This window comes from Sceloporus undulatus, chromosome 3, assembly GCF_019175285.1.
Source record: "Sceloporus undulatus isolate JIND9_A2432 ecotype Alabama chromosome 3, SceUnd_v1.1, whole genome shotgun sequence".
NCBI classification, from domain to species: Eukaryota; Metazoa; Chordata; class Lepidosauria; order Squamata; family Phrynosomatidae; genus Sceloporus; species Sceloporus undulatus.
Genome location: NC_056524.1, coordinates 203,054,507 through 203,079,393, shown reverse-complemented (window position 1 = coordinate 203,079,393; position 24,887 = coordinate 203,054,507). Strand labels below are relative to the sequence as shown.

General features: G+C 38.5%; 1 protein-coding gene across 1 annotated transcript in view; it reads right to left on the bottom strand.

The window, feature by feature from the left end:
- The window catches only part of LOC121926428 (guanylate cyclase 2G-like), a 69,295-nt gene that overhangs the window by 30,984 nt on the left and 13,424 nt on the right, over positions 1-24,887 (bottom strand). The window contains exons 2-8 of the mRNA XM_042459413.1: positions 16,359-16,707; positions 12,289-12,398; positions 9,871-10,056; positions 5,241-5,385; positions 4,778-4,913; positions 4,300-4,403; positions 3,382-3,548 (exon numbers count right to left, since the gene is read on the bottom strand). Of these exons, the coding sequence (XP_042315347.1) occupies positions 3,382-3,548; positions 4,300-4,403; positions 4,778-4,913; positions 5,241-5,385; positions 9,871-10,056; positions 12,289-12,398; positions 16,359-16,707 (1,197 nt within the window). The remainder of the gene's footprint in view (positions 1-3,381; positions 3,549-4,299; positions 4,404-4,777; positions 4,914-5,240; positions 5,386-9,870; positions 10,057-12,288; positions 12,399-16,358; positions 16,708-24,887) is intronic.

The following is a 24,887-nucleotide window of genomic DNA, read 5'->3' as shown; positions in this document are numbered from 1 at the left end:
TATATATATATATATATATATATATATATATATATATATATATATATATGGAGAGAGAGAGAGAGAGTCTATCCTATCTACAAGAACCTCAAGGTGGCATACAATAAAATCATATTAAACAGTTTAAAACCATATAAAACAGTAAGAATAATTTAAGCATACTGAAAGTACATTAACCAGTTTAACACCTTCAAACATGATAGTTTGAAACCTGTAAAAATAAAGAGTATTTAAAAGTAACTGCTGGAGATCTGGACAAAATCAATTAGCTGCCAAGGCTTTAGTAAAAAGCCATGTTTTCTCTCGGTACTGGAATAACACTGTACTCATTCAAGATGGAGCCTCTAGATTCTAATAATTTCTTTCTTCCCACATTGCATTCTTCTATGTGACATTCCCTGGACATTCCACAATACACAACAACCCAACAAACTGCCTTGGTTGAGGAAGCAAGAAAGCCCCACTGCATGAACTCTATGGCTATATTTGCACAGCAGAATTAATGCAAATTGACACTGCTTTAACTGCCATGGCTCAATACTGTGGAACTCTAGGATTTGTACTTTTGTGAGGCATATAGCCTTCTCAGACAGAGAGCTCTGATGCCATGACAAACAATGAATCAAATTGCATTAATTCTGCAATGTGGCAGCAGCCTATGATTCTCTAAACAGCTGGGACACTTATCTGTTAAAATTAATTTGTTCACATTATTCATTAATGTTTGAAGAACCTTCCATTGTGTTACCCACTACAGTGATGAAAAGATAAATTATTATGCTGCACTGCTCATTGCTTTTCTACTGTTTTCGATTTCTTTTTTGGAAGGAAAAATGGTTTAGTGTTGATAATGGAATGGTACAAATTTGGGGGGGGGAATAATGTTAATGCTTTTAAAAATGCTCCTTTAAACTAACTTTTCAAAGTACCATTTCTTTCCTCCCTCATTATTTTTGAATGGTAACTAGGTACCACTAGTTGTAACACCACCTAAGCAAATTAAGTTGCTTCATTATCTTACTTTTGAAGCATAACTTGGTCACACCCTTATTATTGGTAATACAGTGGTGCCTCGGGTTACGAAATTAATTCGTTCCACGGCTAATTTCGTAACCCGAAAAACCTTCGTAAGCCGAATTGCCATAGGCGCTAATGGGGAAAAAAGCCGCGGCTCTGCCGCGGCTCCATTTAAAACAGCGCCGGAGTTTTTTCGTAACCCGAAAAAACTTTCGTAACCCGAAACAATAAATCCCTATGGGATTTATTCGTATCCCGAAAAATTCGTAACCTGGGTATTTCGTATCCCGAGGTACCACTGTAGTAACGAGTTGCAGCTAGTTGTGATTCCTCTTCTTTGCATGCAAACTTCTTTCATTCTTTGGAGATTGTATCATGGGCTTTCTGTACAGCCCCAGAGCAGACTGAAAATTTAGGATTTTTTTTCTTTTCAGATCAGGTATTATCACATGCTTCTGTGCTCATACTGGAGGTATCATGACCTGATGTTAGCCATCCTGTCCCCGATCCATCCTAATCCTGTCCTTCAGAAATAATGGTTCTTTGCGAAGGGTGAGATTAGGACAGATTGGGGATGGGATGACTAAGATCGGGTTTGAGCATGGAGCTGTGAGAAAACACCCAATTGGGGGGGGGGGATTCCCAAAGTTTCAGTCCACTCTGGGCCCAGGTGAAAAGCCTATGTGATAATCTCCTTAGTTTGCTAGTTGTATAGTTTCACTAGGTGGACATGTATACTACTTTACGGTCTTCTGAAAGCATCAGCGTCTGATTCAAGTCCAGTTTAGAGATATAAATGTTTATATTAAAGCCTGTTGTTGTTGTTGTTGGTGGTGGTGGTGGTGTTATATTTATATCCTGCTCTTTCCCCAAAACTGGGACTCAGGGCACCTCAGAGTATTAAAAAAAACTGTACAATTAAAAGCATACAAAAATAGTATATTAAAATAGAATTAAATTATTACAATATTAAAACAAATTATATGTTAAAAGAATAAGATGCGATTTAAAAGATAAAAGTGTTAAAATATTTTTAAACAGTACAACAACACCCCATCCCATGGTTTAAAAACTTTCTGTTTTAAATGCCTATCTAAACAGGAAGGTCTTAGCCTGCTGATAGAAGGATAACAAGGAAGAGACCATTCTGGCCTCCCTGGCCAAGAAGATCTATAGTCTAGGGACAGCAACAGAAAAGGCCCTCTCTCGTGTCACCACCAACCATGCTTGTGATGGTGGTGGGATGGAGAGAAGGGCCTCTCCTGAGGATTGCAGAGCCCAGGCTGGTTCATATAGGGAGATACAGTCTACCAAGTTAGTAATGGACTAGATGAGGGTGAACAAATTAAAGCTTAATTCAGACAAGATAGAGGTTAGGTAACAAGGATTCAGCCTGTGTTGGACAAGGTTAAGGTACCCCTGAAATATCAGGTTTGCAGCATGGGCATACTCCTGGGTTCAGAACTAAGCTTGGATGCCCAGGTTTCACTAGTAGCCAGGAGTTGCTTTGCAGAAATAAAAGTAGTACACAAGTGGCACCATTTCTTGAGGTATGAGATCTGGCCACACTAGCACATGCTTCATCCCATTTGGATTACTGTAACACATTACATATGGAGCTGCCCTTAGAAATCACAGCTGGTCCAAAATGCTGCAGTCAGATTGTTGACTGAGTCTGGTTACAAGGTACATATAACTCCTGCTTTCCAACCTAACTGTTTGTCTATTTCTGGGCACAATTCAAAATGCTGCTCATGACCTATAGACCACTTTACAATAGTGTATAGTGTATACTGTATTGTATATTGTATTTTTTCCTCATTTGCTGCGATATGATATGTTCCTAAAGTGTTAATTCTGTTGTTTTGAATTATTGTTGTGTTAGCTGAATTCAAGTTGATTTTGACTTATGACTTATGGAGACCCCATGAATCCAAGTTACCTTGCTCAGGTCTTGTGGACTCAGGACCATAACTACTTCGATTGAACCTATCCATCTAGAATGCAGTCTTCCTCTTTTCCTGCTACCTTCTACTTCACCAAGCATCATTGTGTTTTCTAGTGAGTCATGTCTTTTCATGAAACGGCCAAAGTAACACCCATCTCAGTTCAGTCTTCTTGGTTTCTAGGGAGAGTTCAGGTTTCATTTTCTCTAGGACTCATTTATTTATCTTTTTAGCAATCCACAAAACTGCAAACCCCAGATTCCATAGGGTGTCACTTTGGCAGTTAAAGGGGAATCACAGTCCTACAATTGTTTGATGTAAAAGGGTCCCATAAAGAGTTAATTCCCCTACGTACTATATCTTGGCCACAAAAATAAAGACTGAGAAGACATATCTTCTCAAGTAGGTTGTTCTTTACCTTATTGTCATTAAAAATGATGATATCTTCATAATTAATTCTCCACCAGAAATCATTGATTTGCTTCTGAAGGCTGCCTTTGTGGATCTTCATAAATGTTGTGATACCAATGGCTCCTGATGCTGTCATTATCAGGAGAATTATCACAACAATAAGGGCTGTGCCCTCTAATGATAAAGGACGAAACAGATAATTATAGAACAGACTAATAGAGCTGAATCTTGGTGATACACACAGTAGATAAATGTCGGGAGGGGGGGTTAGACAACAGGGAGGGCAACAGAAAAAATACAGAAGTGGCAATAATAAAGTACAATATAACTTATTTCAAACAAACAATTGTTAAGAAGTGTAGATTCTAATTTACAAATAGGATGCTGCAATCCTACAGAATTTATTAGGGAGTAATCCCATTTAGACACTGTGGAATCTAACTGTGAATAAGCATGCATAGGGTGGAACTGTACTTCTAATATAGTACTGAAGTATAATCAATAATATTATAAGACTGTCAGTCTCTACCAAGGCTTGCAAATCCTAGGAATCTGAAGATTGGTGTCCATATTAAGGGGATCCAGGGGGGCAGTGGGGTCCAGCATAGAAAGAATCACCATCAGAATAACAGGATCAAAAATAGGTATTTGTCTCAAATCCATTATAACTATAATGGAATACAGGAGAGAAGGCAGTCATACTTGGCAATGGTACAGTATCAAAACTGTGAACTTCAATTACAATGAGAAATTTTTGGGGGTTTCCCTTACCCACAACTTCTGCTCATCTCTCATTTCTTAAGAGCCATTAAATCTCATTTTAAATTGTTATAGAGAATTTCAGGCATTTGAATGAAAAATAAGCAAATCACTTTATCACCTCCTTCTTCTCACAAAGTCTGTTTTATTTATATATCACACTTACTGGTAACTGGATTTTTGCAGTGTTCGTTGTGGAACCCACATGGTGGTTTGTCTTCAGGTATTTCTCCATCTGACCAACTAATGTAGTCAATTTCTGTGGTTGGGCTACAGACAGACACAGTAAACAAGACACACTTTTCACATCTAGTTTCACTTATAGTATTGCTGTGAAACATATGGACAATGAGGAAAACTAAAAGAAAAGAATATGTGTGGACTCAAGAAAAGAAGATGGGAGGGAACCTAATATCCAAAGGAATGTCACACAGAATACTTGCTTTCTGCTCCCCAAAACTGAAACTATGTGTAATGTGTGATGAGTAAGTTATGAGATGATAGATTTCAGTGGAATAGTAGGAGAAACATCCTGATGGCAAGATTAATTTCACAATGAAGCAAATTATGTAAAGGGGTGTACAACATACAAAATACAATGTATTTACAAAACTATAAGGGTGCAAACATATACACAGACCTACCTGATTGTTTTTGTATAACTATCAAAGTTAAGAACAGGAAGGAACCGGGTTGAATTGCCAGATTCCTGGAGATCATACACAGAGTAATCCATGTTTCTCTCTCCTGATTCATCAATGTGCACTGGACCAGTAATGCCTAAACAACAACAACAAAGATCATAATATGAGCACTGGAATATTCAGCACATTTCAGTACATCAGTGTGTTAAGGAAGAGGAAGAAAACTAATCACACTCAAAACATGCCGATACAAGCACTCAACCCAGTCACTTTGATTTTGGCCAAATCAAATCAAGCCAGTTGCTAACATGGCTTAAACCTGTGTGATGGAGCCCTCAGAAAAAGTTTTCTTTCCAGGCTTTAATTGGATATCCAGGGTGTCCTTCTGTGTTAAGGGTATGTGATCTACTCAAGAACTACTGCCCCTCCCATGTGCTTGGACAGCCTTAAGCCACAAACCTACCATACACAGGAGTTTTATTGTAGCCTTTCAAAGTGTTGACAAGTGCTCTTCCATCATTGAAATCCTTATTCTGTTCTGACATTTCTTTTATGGCTAATGCATACAGCAAAACTGCATCATGCAGGTAGGCAGCATAAGAACTTACCTGGGAGGAAAAAAACATGTAAGTGTATGAACTTCTGGGGAAAGAGGCTTCACCTATAGGTCTTTCAGAAGTTGTCAGGTGGGAAATTAGGCTGGCTGGGTACAAAAAGATAATGGCTCCTACATTTCTAATAGCTGATAAGGGAATCAATGAATTTTAGCAGGGATAGCTTAATAATAATAATAATAATAATAATAATAACAACAATAAATTTTATTTTTATCCCGCTTTTCTGCGATGGTCAAAGCGGCTTACAGCAGCTTATTAGGCAAAGAGAGCCAGTGTGGTGTAGTAACTGGAGTGCTGGACTAGGACTCTGGAGACCAGAGTTCAAATCCTTTTCAGCCATGGAAACCCACTGTGTGATCTTAGGCAAATCACAATTTGTCAGCCTAGGAGGAATACAATAGCAATCCCCCCCAAACAAATCTTGCCAAAAAAAATCCTACGATAGCGTTGCTTTAGGGTCACCATAAGCCAGAAATAACTTGAAAGCACACAACAACAAAAGCTTATTAGGCAAGCACAAACTTTAAAAATGTCCTTGTCTATACAAATATCAAAAATACAGGAGCCTTGTCTGCTTCCCTGACTCCTACTGAAAATTTTTCAGTTTACTCCAAATGCTAGCAACTGTATCTTAAACCTGGATTATGTTCCCTACGTATGTTAAACTAAAATGGTCAAATGACTTGCTCAAAAATAATCCTATTAATTTCCAACATTTTATGAATTTGATACAGTTTGAGGTCGGTAACTATTTCATTTTGGTTTAGAGAAAGACCTTGCTCTTAGGAACTATAACTAGGTTTAACATCCATTTACTAGCATTTGGAAGTCAGTTTACTTTTATTAACAAGTATCAGCATTTCTAAATTCTGTAAAATGGAGCCTCACGTACTACAGCATTTTAGCTTTGCATATTGCAATGAATTGTTCATGAACTTTAACCAGCTGTGGCTTTGTAACTTTAAGGAGCATCTCTTCCCATTTATATCTACATAGACCCATGGATAAACTAAATTCATTTGTGAGGTGTTAGATTCAGTGCACTGGTGGCTATAAGAGAAAGTGACTCTTTGTCCAGTGATTGACCTTTCATTATTGGTGCCCCAGATGTTCATTGTCTTCCTCAGAGCAGTTCACATTGTGGCCTTTTCAGGTGCCTACACAGTAAACATTGTGAAGATTGTAAGTCTCCAGCAGTTCCTGAGCCTCCGCTGCTGAGTTAGTTGTATGCAAACTATTTTTGCACTTTGAACTCTGTTTCCAGCAATTTAAATAAAGAGAAAACAAACGAGGAAAGTGGAACTTTTTAAAAAGCAACTGAAAAAGTGGGAAACCAAGGCTTAATCAGGATTGTCCCAGCCAAACTTGGACAGTTGGAGGATATGTTGTGACTTGCTTACTTATTCATGACCAAGCAAACCCAACCACATAAATTATAACTTTTCTAGCAGCTCTCCTGCAGTTCCTACTACTAGAGGGTGAAGGAAAGTGAAATAGACACCATCATTTATTTATTTATTTATTTATTTTGCAAGAATGGTATGGGGTCCAGAACATCTGAAGAACCACCTCCCCCTATATAAGCCCATCCAGAATTTTAGACTTTCAGCAGAGGCCCTGTTGTGTATCTCAAAACTCTGACCAAGTTAGGTTGGTGAGTGCATATGCCAGTGTTTTCTCTGTGGCAGCACACTAACTATGGAACTCACTTGAAAGGAAAATCAGGCTGGCCACATTTTCTTGACTTTCCAGAGGATATTCAAAATAATAATAATAATAATAATAATAATAATAATAATAATAATAATAATAATAATAATAATAATATATTTATTTATATCCCACCTCTTCCATTTGGGGATCAAGGCAGGTAACAACAGAGTTTATGATACACAATATAAAAACAATAAAACTCACAAACCCTGACCTAACCCTCCCTCCCAAACTATAAAATTAACATAAAACATGATTAAAATATATAACAATGCAATACAATATCACAAGATTATTTTACAACTCGTGAATGAAGAGAAGATATAAAAGGAAGGACGGATAGAATTGGTTGTGGGCGGTTATCACTCAGGGAAGGCCTGCCGGAAGAGAACGGTTTTTATCGCTTTTTTAAAAGCCTCCAATGAGGATAATTGGTGAATCTCTTCTGGCAGGTCATTCCAAGCTTTTGGAGCCGTAGCAGTCACCGCCAACCTGGTCTTTTTTGGATGTAAAAGATTTTTCCTGGAGGAACGGAGTGTACAGGAAGGATTATATGGGAGGAGGCATTCCTTCAAGTAGACTGGACCCAGGCCATGTAGGGCTTTGTAGGTAATAACCAACACCTTGTACTGAGCCTGAAAGCTAATAGGCAGCCATTGTAATGACTTTAGAATAGGTGTAATTCGGTCAAACCTAGATTTTCCAGTGACCAGTCTGGCTGCCATGTTTTGTATCAGTTGAAGCTTCCAGACACAGCACAAGGGTTGCCCCATGTAGAGCACATTACAGAAATCAAGACAAGAGGTTACCAGGACATGTACAACCATTTCTAGGTCCTGCTGCTCCAGGTAGGGGCGCAACTGGCGTATCAGCCGAAGCTGATAACAGGCACTCCTGGCTGCCGCATCAATCTGAGAGGACAGATGAAGCGACAAATCCAGGAGCACCCCCAAGCTGTGGACACAGTCCTTCAGGGGAAGTGTGACCCCATCTCGGACTGGCGAACATATCTCCAAACCCGGGTTGGGGTTACCTATCATGAGTACCTCCATTTTGTTTGGATTCAACTTAAGTCTATTTTCCCTCATCCAATCCATTACTGACCTCAGGCAGTCATTCAGAGAGGAGGTGCCCTCCTTGGTCACTGAAACAATCCGAGACATAGAGAAATAGATTTGGGTGTCATCAGCGTACTGATAACACCTCGCCCCATGTCTCTGGATGATCTCACCCAGCGGCTTCATGTAAATGTTGAATAGCATTGGTGACAGTATCGTGCCTTGAGGGACGCCTGAACTGAGCTTCCTTTTGGCCAAACAACTGTCACCAAGTGACACCATCTGGAACCTGCCCGAGAGATAGGACTGGAACAACTGCAAAGCAGTGCCTCCAATTCCCAGTTCCCTCAAGCGCTCCAGAAGGATACCATGGTCTATGGCAGGGGTAGGCAACCTGCGGCCCACAGGCCGGATGCGGCCCGGCGAGGCCTTGGGACCGGCCCCAGCCCAGTCCTGCCACCAAATGCCACCGGGGCCTTTGGGGGGCAATTGTCTCTAGAAGCCTCAGAAACATGCATTTATATTAACATTTTTTAAAAAATCAGCAAATTTTTTTTGCGTGTCCTCCATTTTTTAAAAAAGTGTCTTCCATTTGAAAATTTTGTCCTACATTTGTTCTGGTTTGTTTATATATTTAATGTTTTTAAAAAATTATTTAATTATTTGTTTTTTGGCTTCGGCCCCCCAGTTGTCTGAGGGACAGCAACCCGTCCCCTGGCTCAAAAAGATTGCCTACCCCTGGTCTATGGTATCGAAAGCCACTGGGAGGTCCAAGAGCACCAACAGGGCCACACTTCCCCTGTCGATACACAGATGGAGATCATCGACCAAGGCGACTAGGGCAGTCTCAACTCTGTATCCCGACCTGAAGCCAGTTTGAAATGGATCGAGATAATTGGTGTCATCCAAGACTGCTTGGAGCTGGTTTGCAAATTGTATTAGGTTTTAAAATTGTCTTTATATTTTTAATCTGCTTTTACAGAATGTTTTAATTATCTTTATTGTTCACTGTTTTGGGTGCCCCAATGGACATAATGTAATTAATAAACAAGTAATAGCTATAATAAATAAGAAGGTAAAGGTAAAGGTAAAGGGTTCCCCTTTGACAAGGTTGTCATGTCATGTCCAACTGTAGGGTGCGGTACTCATCTCCATTACTAAGCCGAAGAGCCAGCATTGTTAAAGATTACTCTGTGATCATGTGGCCAGCATGACCACACAGAACCCTATTACCTTCCCACTGAAGTGGCACCTATTTATCTACTTGCACTTTTTCCTACTTTCAAACTGCTAGGTTGGCAGAAGCTGGGACTAGTGATGGGAGCTCACTCTGTCATATAGCACTTGGGCCTCAAACTGCTGACCTGCCAATCTTGCAGTTGTCAGAGTCTGTGTTTTAACAGCTGAGCCCTCACATCCCTAATAAATAAATAAATACTTAAAAATAAGTAGCAAGTATAAAAAATGGAGAAACCAATGATTTCAGCAGATCATAGGCTCCAGTTTTATAAAAAAAAACATAAGTAGTTTAACTAGATGAATTTTTATTCAGATTCACTACAGATTTGGTGGTAATAAATTATATTGAAGGAAAAATTGAAAACCAACATGGTTTCTTCGGTGGCCCTTTTTAATGCCTCCTTTGGACTAATACTTTTAAATACTTAAATTTTAACAATCCACAAGTTATGATTATGAATTTAACCTCTTCTTGTGAAGAAATAAAACTATAAGAAGGCTGCTTCTCCTTCAGTTTGTCATAGACCTCCTTCACAAAATCAGAATAGGTCTTATATTGCCTGTAAGACTGGAGAGCTATCAAAAATACAGAATGATAGGCATCAAGGCTGTAGCTGTTCTCATTTGTCCAAGTCTCTTTCAAGAAATTGTCCTGGAAGACAAAAGAGGGATAATGAATATTATTCATGATAAATGTTCAATATTCAAGTGGTAGCTTCTTATTTATATGGACAGAGCTCTAGAGATACTAAATAACTGTAATGTGTCAGAGCCAATTACACAAAGGTGCAAAACACACTGCAGAAATAATCCAGTCTGAGACCTCTTTAATTGCCCTGGCTCAGTGCTAGGGAATCTGGGAATTGTAGTTTATTGTGACACCAGAGCTCTGACAGAGAAGGCTAAATGTCTCGCAAAACTACAGTTCCCAGAATTCCCTAGCATTGAGCCAAGACAGTTAAAGCGGTCGCAAACTGGATTATTTCTGCAGTGTTTTTTTAACCAAAATAAGGCTTTCCTTTTACCTGACCTCTGCCATGAAACACAGTTCTTTTATGTATTGTTCAAGGAACACACACAGAATTCCCCAAGCTATGTAGATGGAGTAATTGCTCTTGTCAACATGAACACATAAGCTGGTTTACCTCTTCTAGCTAGAATTCAGGATCTGGGATGCCCCCGGATGTTATCATACCTAAATCGCTGCCTATCTATGTGGGATGCTGCTACCTAGATGCATCTCAGGTCAAGGCCTCACTCAGCCAGCACTTTTTCGAAGTCGGAAAGCTTCCAACTTCAAAATTCAGATCCTGAATTCAAACTGGAAGAGCTAAGTTGTCTTATTTGTTCACGGGATAAGCATTACACACAGAGCCTAGGCTATCAGGGCTAATGGGAGATTTGCACCCAAGTATTTCCAGCTCTGCATCAGCACTTAGAAATACAATGCCACCATAAATACCATACCTGTCTCTTTTCCTACACATCAGCTAAAGAAAATAGTCACACTTCTGAAAGCACAGAAAACAATATTTACCACAGGGCATGAGAAACACATGGCTCACAAGAGGGTATTGGACTCGTAACTCTCATAACACTTACTAGTGACTATGCTGATTAGGGCTGAGGGGAACTACATGTTTTAGATGTACTGGGAACTGACCTCTTTAATGGAGGATTTTATGCTTATAATATGGCTTTCTTGAAAAAGTTATTCATGTCCTAAATGCAATCTATCATCACACCATCTGTCCCTGAATACACCTAGTCTCTGATTTTACATGCTATGCAGAATTGGCATGGCTAGAATTTGGATGGAAGACAATTAGAGAATACCAGGACTGAGAAATAATACTGCCTAAAAATGTGGACAGATAGAATTGTGTTAAGAGCAGTGTGCTGGGATTACTGTTCTGGGCAGACGAAGCTCCTCTAGGTGCTAACTCTCTGCAGGACTTTACAAAGTAAGATTTTAAAAACAGACATCCATGCTTCATAGGCTGTGTGTAGATTATGAAAATCTATGGTTCATAGATTTTTGATACTATGCCCAACACAAGAGAACACCATTAGGATGGAACATGGGATGACAGAATCATTTCCAATTGGAAAGGGTGTCAGACAATAGTTATCTTATCACTTTATTTGTTTAATTTATGCAGAACACGGCAAGTAGGATTAGATTTGGAGGAAGGTTGTGTGAATATTAGAGGAAGGAACATTAATAGTTTAAGATATGCAAATTGGCATCATATTACTAGCAGAAAATGGCAAAGACATGGAACAAATACTGATGAAAGTTAAAGAAGAAAGTACAAAATCAGGGTTACGGCTGGATAACAAGAAGAAGAAAAAATGACTAAGAAGATTTACATAAGATTACATAATTTTAAAGCTCATTAAGAAGATATCAAATTGCTAAAAGATTTTCTGCAGCTTCACACAAATATCAGTCAATATACAGACTGTATTCAATAAAAAGAAGAAGATATAACTTGGAAGAGCCATTATGGAGGGACTAGATAAGATCCTCAAGTACCAATATATATCATTGAATACCAAATTCAGGATTCCCCATACCATAGCATTTCTAATTTCTAGTTATGGTTGTAAGTAACTCTCACTGAGGCTACTGTGCTTTGGTCAGGAATCTCTGGAAAGGATGATAGTGTTCAGTAAAGTTGAAGGCAGGAGGAAGGCAGGTGGCTCAAATAAATTTGGAAGCCACAGCCCTGAGTTTGTAAGACCTGAGTTTGTAAGCCAAACTGTTAATGCCAGGGTCTCCTGGAGGGCTCTCATTCACAGGGTAATTGGGAGTTGAAAACTATCTGAACGGCACATAATAAAACAATAAATGAATTTTCACTGCATTGCACATACTTACCTCAAATTGCTGCAGGACAAAAAACACATATGCCCCATTTGTCATACCTAGTTCTTTGGCTTCTAACAAAATGGATCTTGCATCCAAAGAACTGCAGATTAAAACAATAACTGCCAAAGAAATTAAAGAGGTCAGTTCCCACTCTTTTAACAAGTTAGTCTACAAGCCAAATCAAGTCAATTGTAGCAAAAACAAAATGGAATAACTTTGTAACAGTTGCCAAAGTAATTTATTTATAATTTTAAATCAATACTGATAATTGCTTTGAAACACAAAGTTAGAAGGGTACTGAAAAGTGATCATTTATGAAAACAGTAACTACATGTGTGATTAAGTGTGCTTTATGATGAGGTAGTACACAAATTTGAGCTAAACTGTTTTTATATTTGCTATTATTTTCTATTTAATGTAGTCCCAAACATTTAGTTTCACAACAAGGTAGTAATATTGAAACCATTATTTTCTTGGAACAAATTACTGAAAGCAGTGTTATATATGCCCTAAGCAAACTTAAATTTTACATAATATTCTCCTATGCTGTAAAGTACTGTGCTAGAATGAAAACACAAAATAATGTACTTCAGAGATGAAAGCAAGATTTTTGAGGCCTTTGAAACTCTCTCCAAATTAAATAGATTTAAGAAGCATGATGTCCCAAGCATGGCATCTCAAGAATAATGTCACTAGAAGCCATGTATTGTGAACACCTTTTATGCAATAATGTAATAAAAAACAAATTATTGGTATAAGAAAAGGGTCAGTACGCTGCCTCTATTGTCAAGGTTTTGTGTAAAGTTTCCCTCTTGTTGCAAGTGGGAAATAACTAGAACTATTAGAAAAACATGCCTGAAAAATGAGAAACGAAACACATCCACCCTCTCTTGTGGAATGGGATATTCTGGAAGAGCAAGAGGTTGTTTGATCATTAGAAATGTTTGGTAAAATACAATAGATCCCTTTTGTTTTCTCAAAATCATCTACAAACAGAATCTAAATACTTTGCCAAGCTCCATTTCAGATCATGACATCCCCTGAGAATTTACTTTGTTATTCTGTTATTCTTGGCTGGAACACTTCTAAGAAGGCAGTCCTTGAGACATGGATGTGTGCCTCCAAGTTTCCTATCAACATATGGCAAAGCCAAGAATTTCATATAAAGTTTTTTAAGGCAAGGAATACCCACAGGCAGTTTTACCAGTGCCATCCTCTGAAATATATTATACAGCTGGTTTTCATTGGCAGTCTCCCATCCAAGAACTAACCAGGGTTGACCATGGTTAGTTTTTGAGATCAGATGGGATCTGGTGCCCTTTAGGTTATTTTGTCCTCCAGAGTTTTTAATCTTCAGATACTCAGGAGGTCCAGCCAGATTGGTAAGGAAATCAGGGAGCTGCAATCCCAAAGCACAAGGATGGCCAACAGTTCCACATTCCAGCCTTAAGAATTTGCACCATTACAGTGAACTAGGAACTAAGGCCCTATACAGACTGGCAGAAAGCACCGGCCTAGGGGCAGAGTTGGGGTGCAATGTCCTGACGATGCATGCCTGACTGTACCCCCTAGGGTGCCATGATGCCACATGCTGCTCCAGAAGGCCCGTGACATCATGATGCACCTTCAGCACTGAAGGGGTGCCATAGAGCCGAGCCGCCGCAGCCACTTTTTGTGGCTCCTTTTTGCACCTTCCAAAGGCCAGATCGGGGCTTCTGTGTGAGGCCGATCCGGCCAGGAAAGGGACAGCCTCCTGCCGCCCCTTAGGGGTGGTCTGTATAGCCCCCAAGTTCATTTCAGAGACAGACAGGTAGACTTACAGACAAATAGCTATCAGTGTGCATGACACTTTACACAATACAGCAATAAACGAGAGCACTTATGATCTAATTTTTTTCTTTAAAGAAAGGAACATGCACAAGAAAGATGGATACAGTTATAACCAATGCAGTGCAATTATAAAACAAACCACCCAAGTATGAATATAAAACCCCATGCAATACATAACAAAACAAGGTAACAAACACATATAATCAAAATATACAAACATTGGCTAACTAAGTGCCAGCAATTCAAAGTGCTGGTTTTGATCTATAAAGCCCTATAAAGCTTGGGTTCAGGCTATTTGAAGGACCATATCTCTATGTATGAGCCCCCCAGAGTATTGAGATCATCTGGAGAGGCCCTTCTCTCTGTCCCACCACCATCTCAGGTGTATTTGGTGGGAACAAGAGAGAGAGCCTTCTCACTGTCTGCTCACAAGCTTTGGAACTCCCTCCGTAGGGAGGCCAGGATGGCTCCAACCCTGCTATCCTTTTGGCGGCAGGTAAAGATGTTCTTTTTTGGACAGCCCTTCGCAAATCAGTAAGATCTGGGAATGTTGTGCTATTTAATTTTTTTTAAGGTTTGTATTGTAATACTCGATTTTAACTCAGAACTGTTTTAACTTTTAAAATGATTTAATTGGATTGGCCCCTCCTTATTTATCAGACCTTCTTTCTCCTCACATTCCCACTCAGGCCCTCTGTTCGGGTAGTCAAGGTCAGCTGTCCCAGCCCAGGATTTCCTCTGCCCCATCTTGGATTCGCCCCTTTTCACTCGCTGTCCCTCACTCCTGGAACCTTCTTCCCTCACAAGCAAGAGCCATCACTTCTTTAACCAGCTTCAAAACGGAGTTGAAGACCATCCTATTCAGAGAAGCGTTCCCAGGCATTGCATAATTGTCACTTGCTATTTGATGTTCTTTTGTTGCTTGTTTTATTGAATCATTTCCTGTATTGCTATGTATTTTATATGTATTATCCTATTATTTCTTAGATTGTACACCATAAGCAGGTTTACTTTTTTATATTTATTGTTTTTATGTACAGTGCTGTGCAAATCTACAGCGCTATATAAAATAATAATAATAATAATAATAATAATAATAATAATTTAAAAAAATTTCTACATTTTAACATTTATTGTTTTTAAATTGTGTTGCTTGAAATCTGCTGTTCACCCCTTGAATCCCTATATTGGGAGAAAGGCAGGTAATAATAATAATAATAATAATAATAATAATCTTATGAAACTATAATCTTATGAAACTATTTTAAACCAAGTATTATTATCTAACTTAATCCAACTCTGAAGATGCCAGCCACAGATGCTGGCGAAACATCAGGAAGAAACTTTTCTGGAACATGGCCACATAGCCCGAAAAACCCACAAAAAACTATGGATGCTGGCCATGAAAGCCTTTGACTTTACATTAATCCAACTGTTTGCAAGAATAGCAGACAGTAATGGATAGAACAAGACAAATACAGTATTTTTTCTCCACTCAAGGCATCAATACCACCTGCACCATGATGGGAAAACACCACTGAAAAAATCTACTGAAAGGCACAAACAGATGATATGTGGGAAGGAGGAGACACTGCAATTAACTTCAAAATCTGATAATTGTGGCTTTATCCCTCAGAGTCTGTGCTATTATCTTTTTACTTGAGGAGACGGAATTGTGCTCCTTAGCATTTGAAATGATCTAAAGATAAGACATTACATTTATAATTGTTGGACAATAGCCAATGCTGCTAATTAAATTCTCCTTCATAAAAAATAGGAGCAACAAGACAAAAACTACCAAATGCATATGAATACATGATTATACACAGACAATGCCTCACACCAACAGAACAGCTTCTGTCAGTGGACAGGAAAGGGGCAATTTCCTCTGTGCTACTTCCTCCCAAACCATTGTGAAACCTTTCAGGGTAAGCTTGGAGGTACATGGAGGCAGGCTCCAAGGAGGAAAAGGAAGTCCCATTGCATAAGTGGGAGTCTGCTCATGTGCCATTGCATTTTATTCAATACTTGGGACACTTCAATACTACTGTGCATCAAGCATGTTCCGAGTGTTAATGCATTTGCTTTGAAATAGCCAGTATTATTATTTTTTAAAAACAAGATAATAGACTAGATTTATTCTTATTAATGTACCTCATTCCTTTATTATCCAAAGAGTTCCAAAATACTTATTTTAAATCCAAAAAACTTTATATATTTAATAAAAAGGGAAAAAAATCCAGACTTACTTCTTGCAACAGATGATATGTAGCTGAGCTTCTCTTGGTGGAGACCCTGATTTTTTGTATTGTATCTCACCTTAGCAGTGACTGTGATATTGGTTTTGAGTTGGTTTTCAACAGATGTCCACAATTCATCCATTTCAGCCCAAGTGAAAACATCACTTGAGCTTCCCATAAGACCCACATACTTCCATCCAAAAAACTGAAGAGTTTTCTGCAGTACTTTCCCTATCATTTGCAAGGGGGAGACAAGATTGATGTAAGTGTCATACAGCACTGAATCATCCAGTTTGGCAGTATGGCCAACAAAACCCAAAATGGGAATATTCCACTGAGAAGCTAGCAAACCAGTAACCTAATTGAGGGGGAAAGAGAGAGAACTAGATTAGTCAGTACATTTAAAGTGTAACAATTTAACATATATATATATAGCATATATGTATATTTATATCTAAAAATCTTATTGATTGACTATAACAGTACATGAAAGGAAAGTTGCATACAGGTATACTATGTCAAAATTTTCATTCAGCACCATCTGAAATGAGCATTGATTATATCAGGACAGTGATTCCTTATTTTCAGAAATCCATGTTATCCCTTAATAAGCACAAAGCATTCTGTGAATAAATATTCACTTAAAGGTTAGGAGGAGTTGTGTTTATATAAATGAATGCATACTTAACAGCCAGTAACATGGCAACTTTGAATACATCTGAAGTTCTGGGCTTGTATAAATCAGACCTACTTCATTCAGTGTTGTGAAAAAGATGATCCAATGAAATATATGGATCATATATTTCCCGAGTTGCATCAATGCTGGTGGGAGACATGAGTCTATAGTGGGGGCTGGGGGTGGCAAAATGAAGGCAGTGCCCCCATGAAATTTTTCTTCAGTCCTCAAATTTGCAGCATTGCAGTAATTTAAAATTTCATTTGAACATGCAGAAATATAGTTTTAAATACCCAAAGAATTGGGGCACATAAAGTTGCCAAATGCACACACAGCAAACACAAGATTTGTAAGTGTAAATGATTCTCAATATTTCATTCTCTGCAATGCTAGAAATTTAGAGACTGAAATATAGTGATTACCTGGCCACTTGAAGATCTATCAATTTAACTGACTGGTGCATCAACCCACAAAAATGAAACCAAGTTTCATTCACATAGATCAATTCATTAGAAGTTTCTTCATTGTTATAATTCTGTTCTAAAAGAGGACCACTCTGGCATAATCCTTTTGAGTAACAAATTTGGGGCAATTTCATGGGTGTTGGGCAACTAAAACCACAAAACCAGCAGGTTGCATACATCTCCTGAACTTGCAATTCATTGACATTAGTTTTGAACACTTTCTACATCGGAGCAATTGCTAAAGTCAGTGATCCTTATAACTTCCTACACACACTAAATTTTGTACATCTGCACAATGACAAATGTCATTCTCAAGAAAGCAGGAAAATTGCTAAGGGTTCAACAAACTCTCTCAATATGGTGAGTACTTCTTTTTGTTTTAGTTTTCTGTTTGTAATGCTATGAGTTGCCTTTTGGCCCAAATAGAGCTTCCAAGACAACAAACAATTTAAAGGAAATTTTAAAACTTACAAAAATGTTCAAACTTTAAATCATGTTTCCCAAGTTTATCCCACTTTTTCATATGTGAAGGGAAGGACTACTTACCAGTCTCAATGTATTACACATGTCTGATAATTACCTTTAATATATGAATATAACAAAAAAAATCTTTGTATCTTATGGTAAAAAATCACATCTGTTAGAAGTGTAAAGCTTTGATATAAGGAGTTCTGAGGGCTAAATTAGTTTGTGCATCTATATTCTTATCATAATGCTACAGGTTAGATAAAAATTGGGATTCTTTCACCCTTCACAGTTATTCCATGTTATCTGCTAGGGCTGCTTTCCATAGAGTCCTGGGATTTGTAGTTCTGCAAGAGGTATTTGGAATTCTCATACAGAGAGCTCTAGTGCCTCACTAAACAAAGAAACAGGATTCCATAGGATGCGGATATGACAGTGTGTGAAATCAAAGTGTTAAAACTGTAGACTGTAAAGGAGCTCTTGATTTTGGCTTCCCTAGCTGCTATTTTTCCTGTCTTTTTCCACCTTGGACTACAGTTTTTAAGCATTTTCTACTTCCTTATGCACTGGGGATGTCTAGGGGATACAAGGACATTTGCAATATTTACTCTGTAGTTTTTCCCCATTACAAACTAGAGCATCACAAAAGCAAATACACATCTATGAGAAAACAACACAGCCTGTATCGGTTTCCCATACAACCCTACCAAAATGGTACTTCAGGTTAAATTATCAAATCTTTGGAAGTTTCCACATGGCACAATAATAAGAGATCAACAGCCTTTCAACTGCCAAAGTTCCTTGCTATGGAATGCTGTAATATCTAGTTTGGTGAGGCAACTTGAATTCGCTGCTGCAATTCAAGGGAAAGAGCTAGAGCTTTCAAAAGTCCCCAGCCAAACTACACATCTCAGAATTCTGTAGGACGACACAATGATGGTTAAAGTGCTATCAGACTGGTATAACTGTGCAGTATGGTTTCACCTCTTGTCAATTAAAATTGCTGCTTGTATTTGCTGCCTCTCTTTCTGCTTCCTTCTCATCTCAGGGAGATGGGTGTCAACTTATAAACAGACAGTAAAGCAATTAATCCTCCATTAGAGGTTCCACTGCCACTGTAGCTAGTGGTCTGTCTTTTCCTTGACTGAGGCACAGCATGTTTCCAAGTCTCATGAAGTGTTCTTGGTAAGTGGTTCTCGGCCTGTAAGCCTCCAGATTTTTTTGAGTTCAGATCCCAGAATGCCAATGTCAGACCAAGGCCATGTTATCTGGAGCTACAGGTACCTGAAGTCCAGAGAATCAGAAGGACTAAAGTCTCAGAACTACTAGTCTAAGGGGCTCAACAGATGGTCCCTAAGGGGTGGCAGGATGCCTAGCCATGGCAACCTCATGCTGCGGCCCCAATCTGGCCTTTTGAGGGATTAAAAAAAAGGCTGCAAAAGGTTGCTGTGAGGTTGCCATGGGCCCAATCCAGTTTAGGGGCTGTCAGTTGAGCCGCTAACTCAAAAGATTGTTCAGGAAAGGCTAGAGGATAGGTCTATTCATGCTCATGAAAACTCATTATCAATATTTTAAAGCACAAAGACATGTTCTAGCCCACATCACAGATGTTTCTGCATCTGGCAAAGGGAAATATCACCAGGTGGGAATATGAGATGAGGCATCTGAAACATGCACAACATTTTCAATCAGTGTGCTGTCTCTGAAGTCTCTTCAATCCAATGTTGTTACTCAATGTTATTTCTCTAAAACCACCCTCTAACACCTACACTAACAACCTGCAGGCACATGGAGTTCAGCAATTCCAGATTGTGCCTCCCACACAGATACATAGATACTATACTTCCTATTTAACTGCTTTAGGTGTAGACAGAGAACTGGCTAAAGCAGTTGAATATATAGAGGAACTTTTCCACAACTGGGACATGTGTCCAGCAGAGAAAGAATAGCTCCAAAGGTAGGTAGGGAAGTACCATCAAATTTGAGCAAAGTGATGGACTGACAGAAGTGAACAGGCTTATCTATGATTTGCTATGGGAAGAGACAAATTAGTGGAGGAGTAAAGATTGGGAAATATTTTTGGATGACAGCTTAAAAAATCCTTCAACCAGCATGGTTCCAAGGGAAGGCAGGAGTTGCAGTCCAAACCAGTAACTTTTCCAGGCACTGGGTGAGATTTTGCTACAAACACAACTGAATTAAATGTTATGTGAGCTACCTTGGGACCATTTCTGAAAGGCAGCATAAACATGAAAATAAATAAATATATTTTTTTAAAAAACCTACAGGAAAAACATTAAAATCATGGTTTCTTCCAGTGTAGTGGTCATGATGCAATCCCAAGTGATAGAAGTTCCTTATTAGGTAAATAGTAGAATATTTGTCACCTTTGTTTTTGAGTCCTAGCAATAGTATTTTTACTATTTCACAATAGTATTTTTATGCCATTTCATTCAGTACTGATTTTGGGAAAAGTTAATAAATGTTATTAAAATTTTATTAATTTTATTTAATTGGTTGGTTGGTTGGTTGGTTGGTTGGTTGGTTTTACTACAACTATAGCAAACATTTCAGGTTAAAATCCCTAACATAGTGAATTTGGTTTACTGGATAGAGGTATATGCCCATGAGGCTCATGGTTTTTCTGGACTCTGAGTCATTTCTTTCATCAGAATAATCCTCTACTGTAATCCACTTTATATATTGTGAAAGTGAACTTGTGGAGGACTAGACACTCCTCAGAAGTCCCTCAAAGTTGCCATGAAAAATGATGGGTTCAGAGAACTGTATTAGTTTGACAGGATTACCTGTGTAGGAGTATCAGGTGCAGTGAATGTAACGTATGTGAACAGCAACCTTTCATTAACATAAGAGGGTGTTACTGCCACAGCTAAAGAGTTGGATAATTAAACAAGATTTAGAGTAGTGACAAAGAGATACTAATAGTCTTGTCAGGATCTCAAAGAAGCAAGGATACAGTACTGAAAACTGGTGAGTAGTTAGAAAGGCAAGCTTCATGGGCTTAGTCAAACAGTATTATTTTTCTTTTCTTTTCCTTTCTTTTCTGAAGTTTGTATTTCTGAAGACTGCCAATAGAAGCAAACTAAGCTACTTAACTATTCTACATGTGTGTGCTCATAACAGATGCTAAAGGTGGCTGGATGTACAGTGCGTTTTGAAAGAGTTACAAAAACTCCCAAAAAATTGCTGGTGTTCAAGTTAAATTTCAATATGAGATAATGTTAGAGTGTGTTGAAATTAAATGTCATATGCTATATCTTCCAAGATATTTTTAGAGAGAGATAAACCACATTGGTTGTAAAAGTTGCACTCTGTATGCTGTCTGGAATAACAATAATTATTGCTTCATTGCCATACTAGGCCTGTAATGAAAATCTTTCTGTAATCTAGAACTGCAGTCTCTGATTTGATTTGATTTTAAATCTTTTTGGAATTACCTTACTGATGTGGACTACACACAACCTATCACAAAAAAGCCTATTTCATTATTTATTGGGGGGGTGGGATGAAGAGAAAAGAAAGATATTGTACAAGTTGGGTCCCTCATCCATAATGCTTGGGATAAGACGTGCTTTGGATTTTGGATTACTATTATTATTATTATATTTTGAATACCAGTATTTCCATATAAGTACAGAATTAGATGTCTTGGAGATGGGACCCAAGTCTAAACACAAAATTCATTTATGTTTCATAATACATATACACATAGCCTGAAAGTAATTTTATACAATGTTTTAAAATAATTTTGTGCATGAAACAAAGTTTGTGTTGAAACACTGAACCATCAGAAAGCAAAGGTGCCCCTATTTTAGCCACCCATGAAAAAAGTTTGGGATTTTTGGATAATGATTCATATTTCAGAATTCTGGATAAGGGAGAACCAACCTGTAGTCAGATGTATTACAAAATGTTAAAGTATATCTTCAACAGAGCTTAGGGAAATATTTATTTCTTGTTTGTTTGTTTTTTTACTTTCAGATAACAGGGGGCACTTTGGCTGGGGAATTCTGGGAATTGTAGTCCCTGAAAATAATTGGATTCTCATCCCTCAAACAGGATTAGTTTAAGTTCAGATTTCCAGCCAGCTAGTCAAGTTCTTCCATGCAGGAAATGATAATCAATAATTCCTCCTTGCTCTGATTTTGAAATTTTCAGCCATCTGACTGTGCTAGAGGAAACGGCAATAGTAATAGAGATTAATAATGAAGACCTATCTCCAAGAGAGAGGGATGGAGCAATTAACAGCAGCTAGTCAAAGGCCAATTTATGAGTTATCAATCATTAATCATCAAGTTTTTTTTTAAAGGGCAACTCATCCCTCCCTCCCTCCATCACTTTATTTATACCCAGCCTTTTTCCCAGACTAGGACTCAAGATGGCTGACAAAAGACAGAAAATTAAAATAAAAACACATATAGTGCAAAGCACACAAAAGTAGAGATTAAAACAGTATCAAACTAACAGAAGCATTAGAACCATATAAACTATTAGTTTAAAACAGAGGTTAAAATTACAGCATCATAAAAAGCCTATGTCTTTTTAACAATCAATCCCCCAAGGCTTGATGGAATAGAAACATCTATTCCATGAGAAGACAGTAATGAAATAGGTTGACCTAGGGCAAGCAATAAACTTTTAATTGCCTTGTTTAGGAAACTTTGCTAAACAGGATTTCCTTGCATGTAACGTTACAGGAAGAACTTCACAAGAAGGGAATTATGCACAGTACAGTGGTATATGAAAATATGGTGTGGAACCTTCATTTTAATTTTGGTTGTGGCTAAATGTGGAAAAGCAATGCTGAACCATGGCTAAAGGTCTTCAGTGCAGAAGCAAGCTAGGATTGCTTCCTACACATACAAGAATTATTTGAAGTGCAAGCCCGGAGCACAGGAAATGCGCTGCCAGCTGCACTCCCTTAAGACTAAAGCACATGAGAACAAAGGCTGTCAAGCATACCTTGTTGCCAAAGAGCCCAGTTCAATTAATTACAGTTCAGCCTAGGCTTGTGTGGGTGAAAGAATGTATAACTGGGTATAAGATGACGGATGCAATCCCATGCCATTGATCTTAAAGTAAGACTGCTATCCTACATACCAAGACAGAAATGCAGGGAAGTTACATTTGGGACTACAGCTAAGTTTAGCGCAAATACATTGTTGTTGATGCTACTGTGTACCTCCAAGTCATTTCTGACTTATGGCAGCCCTAAGATGAATTTATCACAGGGTTTGTTTCACATGATTTGTCCAGAAGGGGTTTGCCTTTGCTATCCTTGGCTTAAAGAGTGTGACATACCCAAGGTCACTCATTGGGTTTCCAAGGCTGAGCAGGGATTTGAACCTTGGTCTCCAGAATCCTAATCCAAGAATCAAACCACTACACTACACTGGCTCGCATACAAATACATATACACCACAAATGCATAGGCCCTGTTAAGTTTGTTTAAAAAAAAAATCTTCATTGCATAAACTAAATTAGAAAAGTCGATAATCCTGAGATATAAGCCATTTATACACCTTCATCAGATTTAAGGTATTCCTCACTCTTACTAACATGTATAGTTAGTCAATGTAGTTAACATGTGTAGTTAGCTCATCCTGTACAGAACTTTAAAAGGTGTGGACTGCAGCTCCAAGAATGCCCCAGCTGCAATGGTCCGCTATACTGGCTTGGGATATTCTGGGAGTCCAAATTGTTGTTAATTGTCTTTGACTTTACGGCATCTCTGTGAATGAAAGGCCTCCAAGACACTCTGGTATTAAAAACCCTGCTCAATTCTTGCAGGCTCAGGGGTGTGACTTTCCTGATTGAATCTATCCATTTGTAACACAGTCTCTCTCTTTTCCTAGGACAAGGATTGTGTTTAAGGTTGTGCGTAGGCACTATATAAGTGGAGCAAGCCATAGGCATGGACAGAACCAAACCTGAAAATGACTATCCCTTCTCTTTCCCTCTTTATTTCACTCTTTCTTCACCCTTCCCTTTCAATACTTTTTTTCGTCCACACTTAGGAGGCTGCATGTGCATAGATTAAGATGGGAACTGCTGAAGACTGGGATGGGGAATACAATGTCTTCCATGGAAATTTAGAAGGTCACACCATCCTATGGAGTGTCCAAGCCTTCCCTCCGCCAATAGAATCATACAATTGTGAGGTTGGAAAAGACCTCAAGGGCCATCCAGTCCAACCCCCTGCAATGCAGGAATACACAAACAAAGCACCCCAACAGATGGCCATCCAGCCTCTGTTAAAAAACTTAAGAAGACTCCACCACACTCTAAGGGAGTGTGTTCCACTGTTGAACAGCTCTTACCAACATGAAGATCTTCCTAATGTTAAGGTGGGCTCTATTTTCCTGTAGCTTTAAACCACTGTCCCATGTCCCAGTTGCTGGAGCAGCAGAAAACAAGCTTGCTCCATCTTCAGTATGACACCTTTTCTGATTCTATAGACTAGCACAGCTATATCTATGAATTGTACCCTTTCTGATATTCAAACATGGCTATTATGTCACCTCTTAACCGTCTCTTTTCCAAGCTAAACATACCTAGTTCCTTAAACTGTCCTTCATGGGGCATGTTTTCAGACCTTTTAACATTTTTGTCCCCTTCTTCTGGACACATTCCACCTTGTCAATATCCTTCTTGATTTGTGGTATCCAGAAGTGGACACAGTATTCCAGGTGAGGTCTGGCCAAAACAGAATAGGGTGAAACTATTACCTCCCTCAATCTAAACATTATATTCCTATTCATGCAGTCTAGAATTGCATTGGTTTGGGGGGTTTTTTAGTGGCCACATCACACTGTTGACTCATGTTCAGTTTGTGGTCCACTAAGTTTCCTTGATCCCTTTCACATATGCTCTTGTCAAGCCAGGTCTCACCCATCCTATTGTAATAACTTG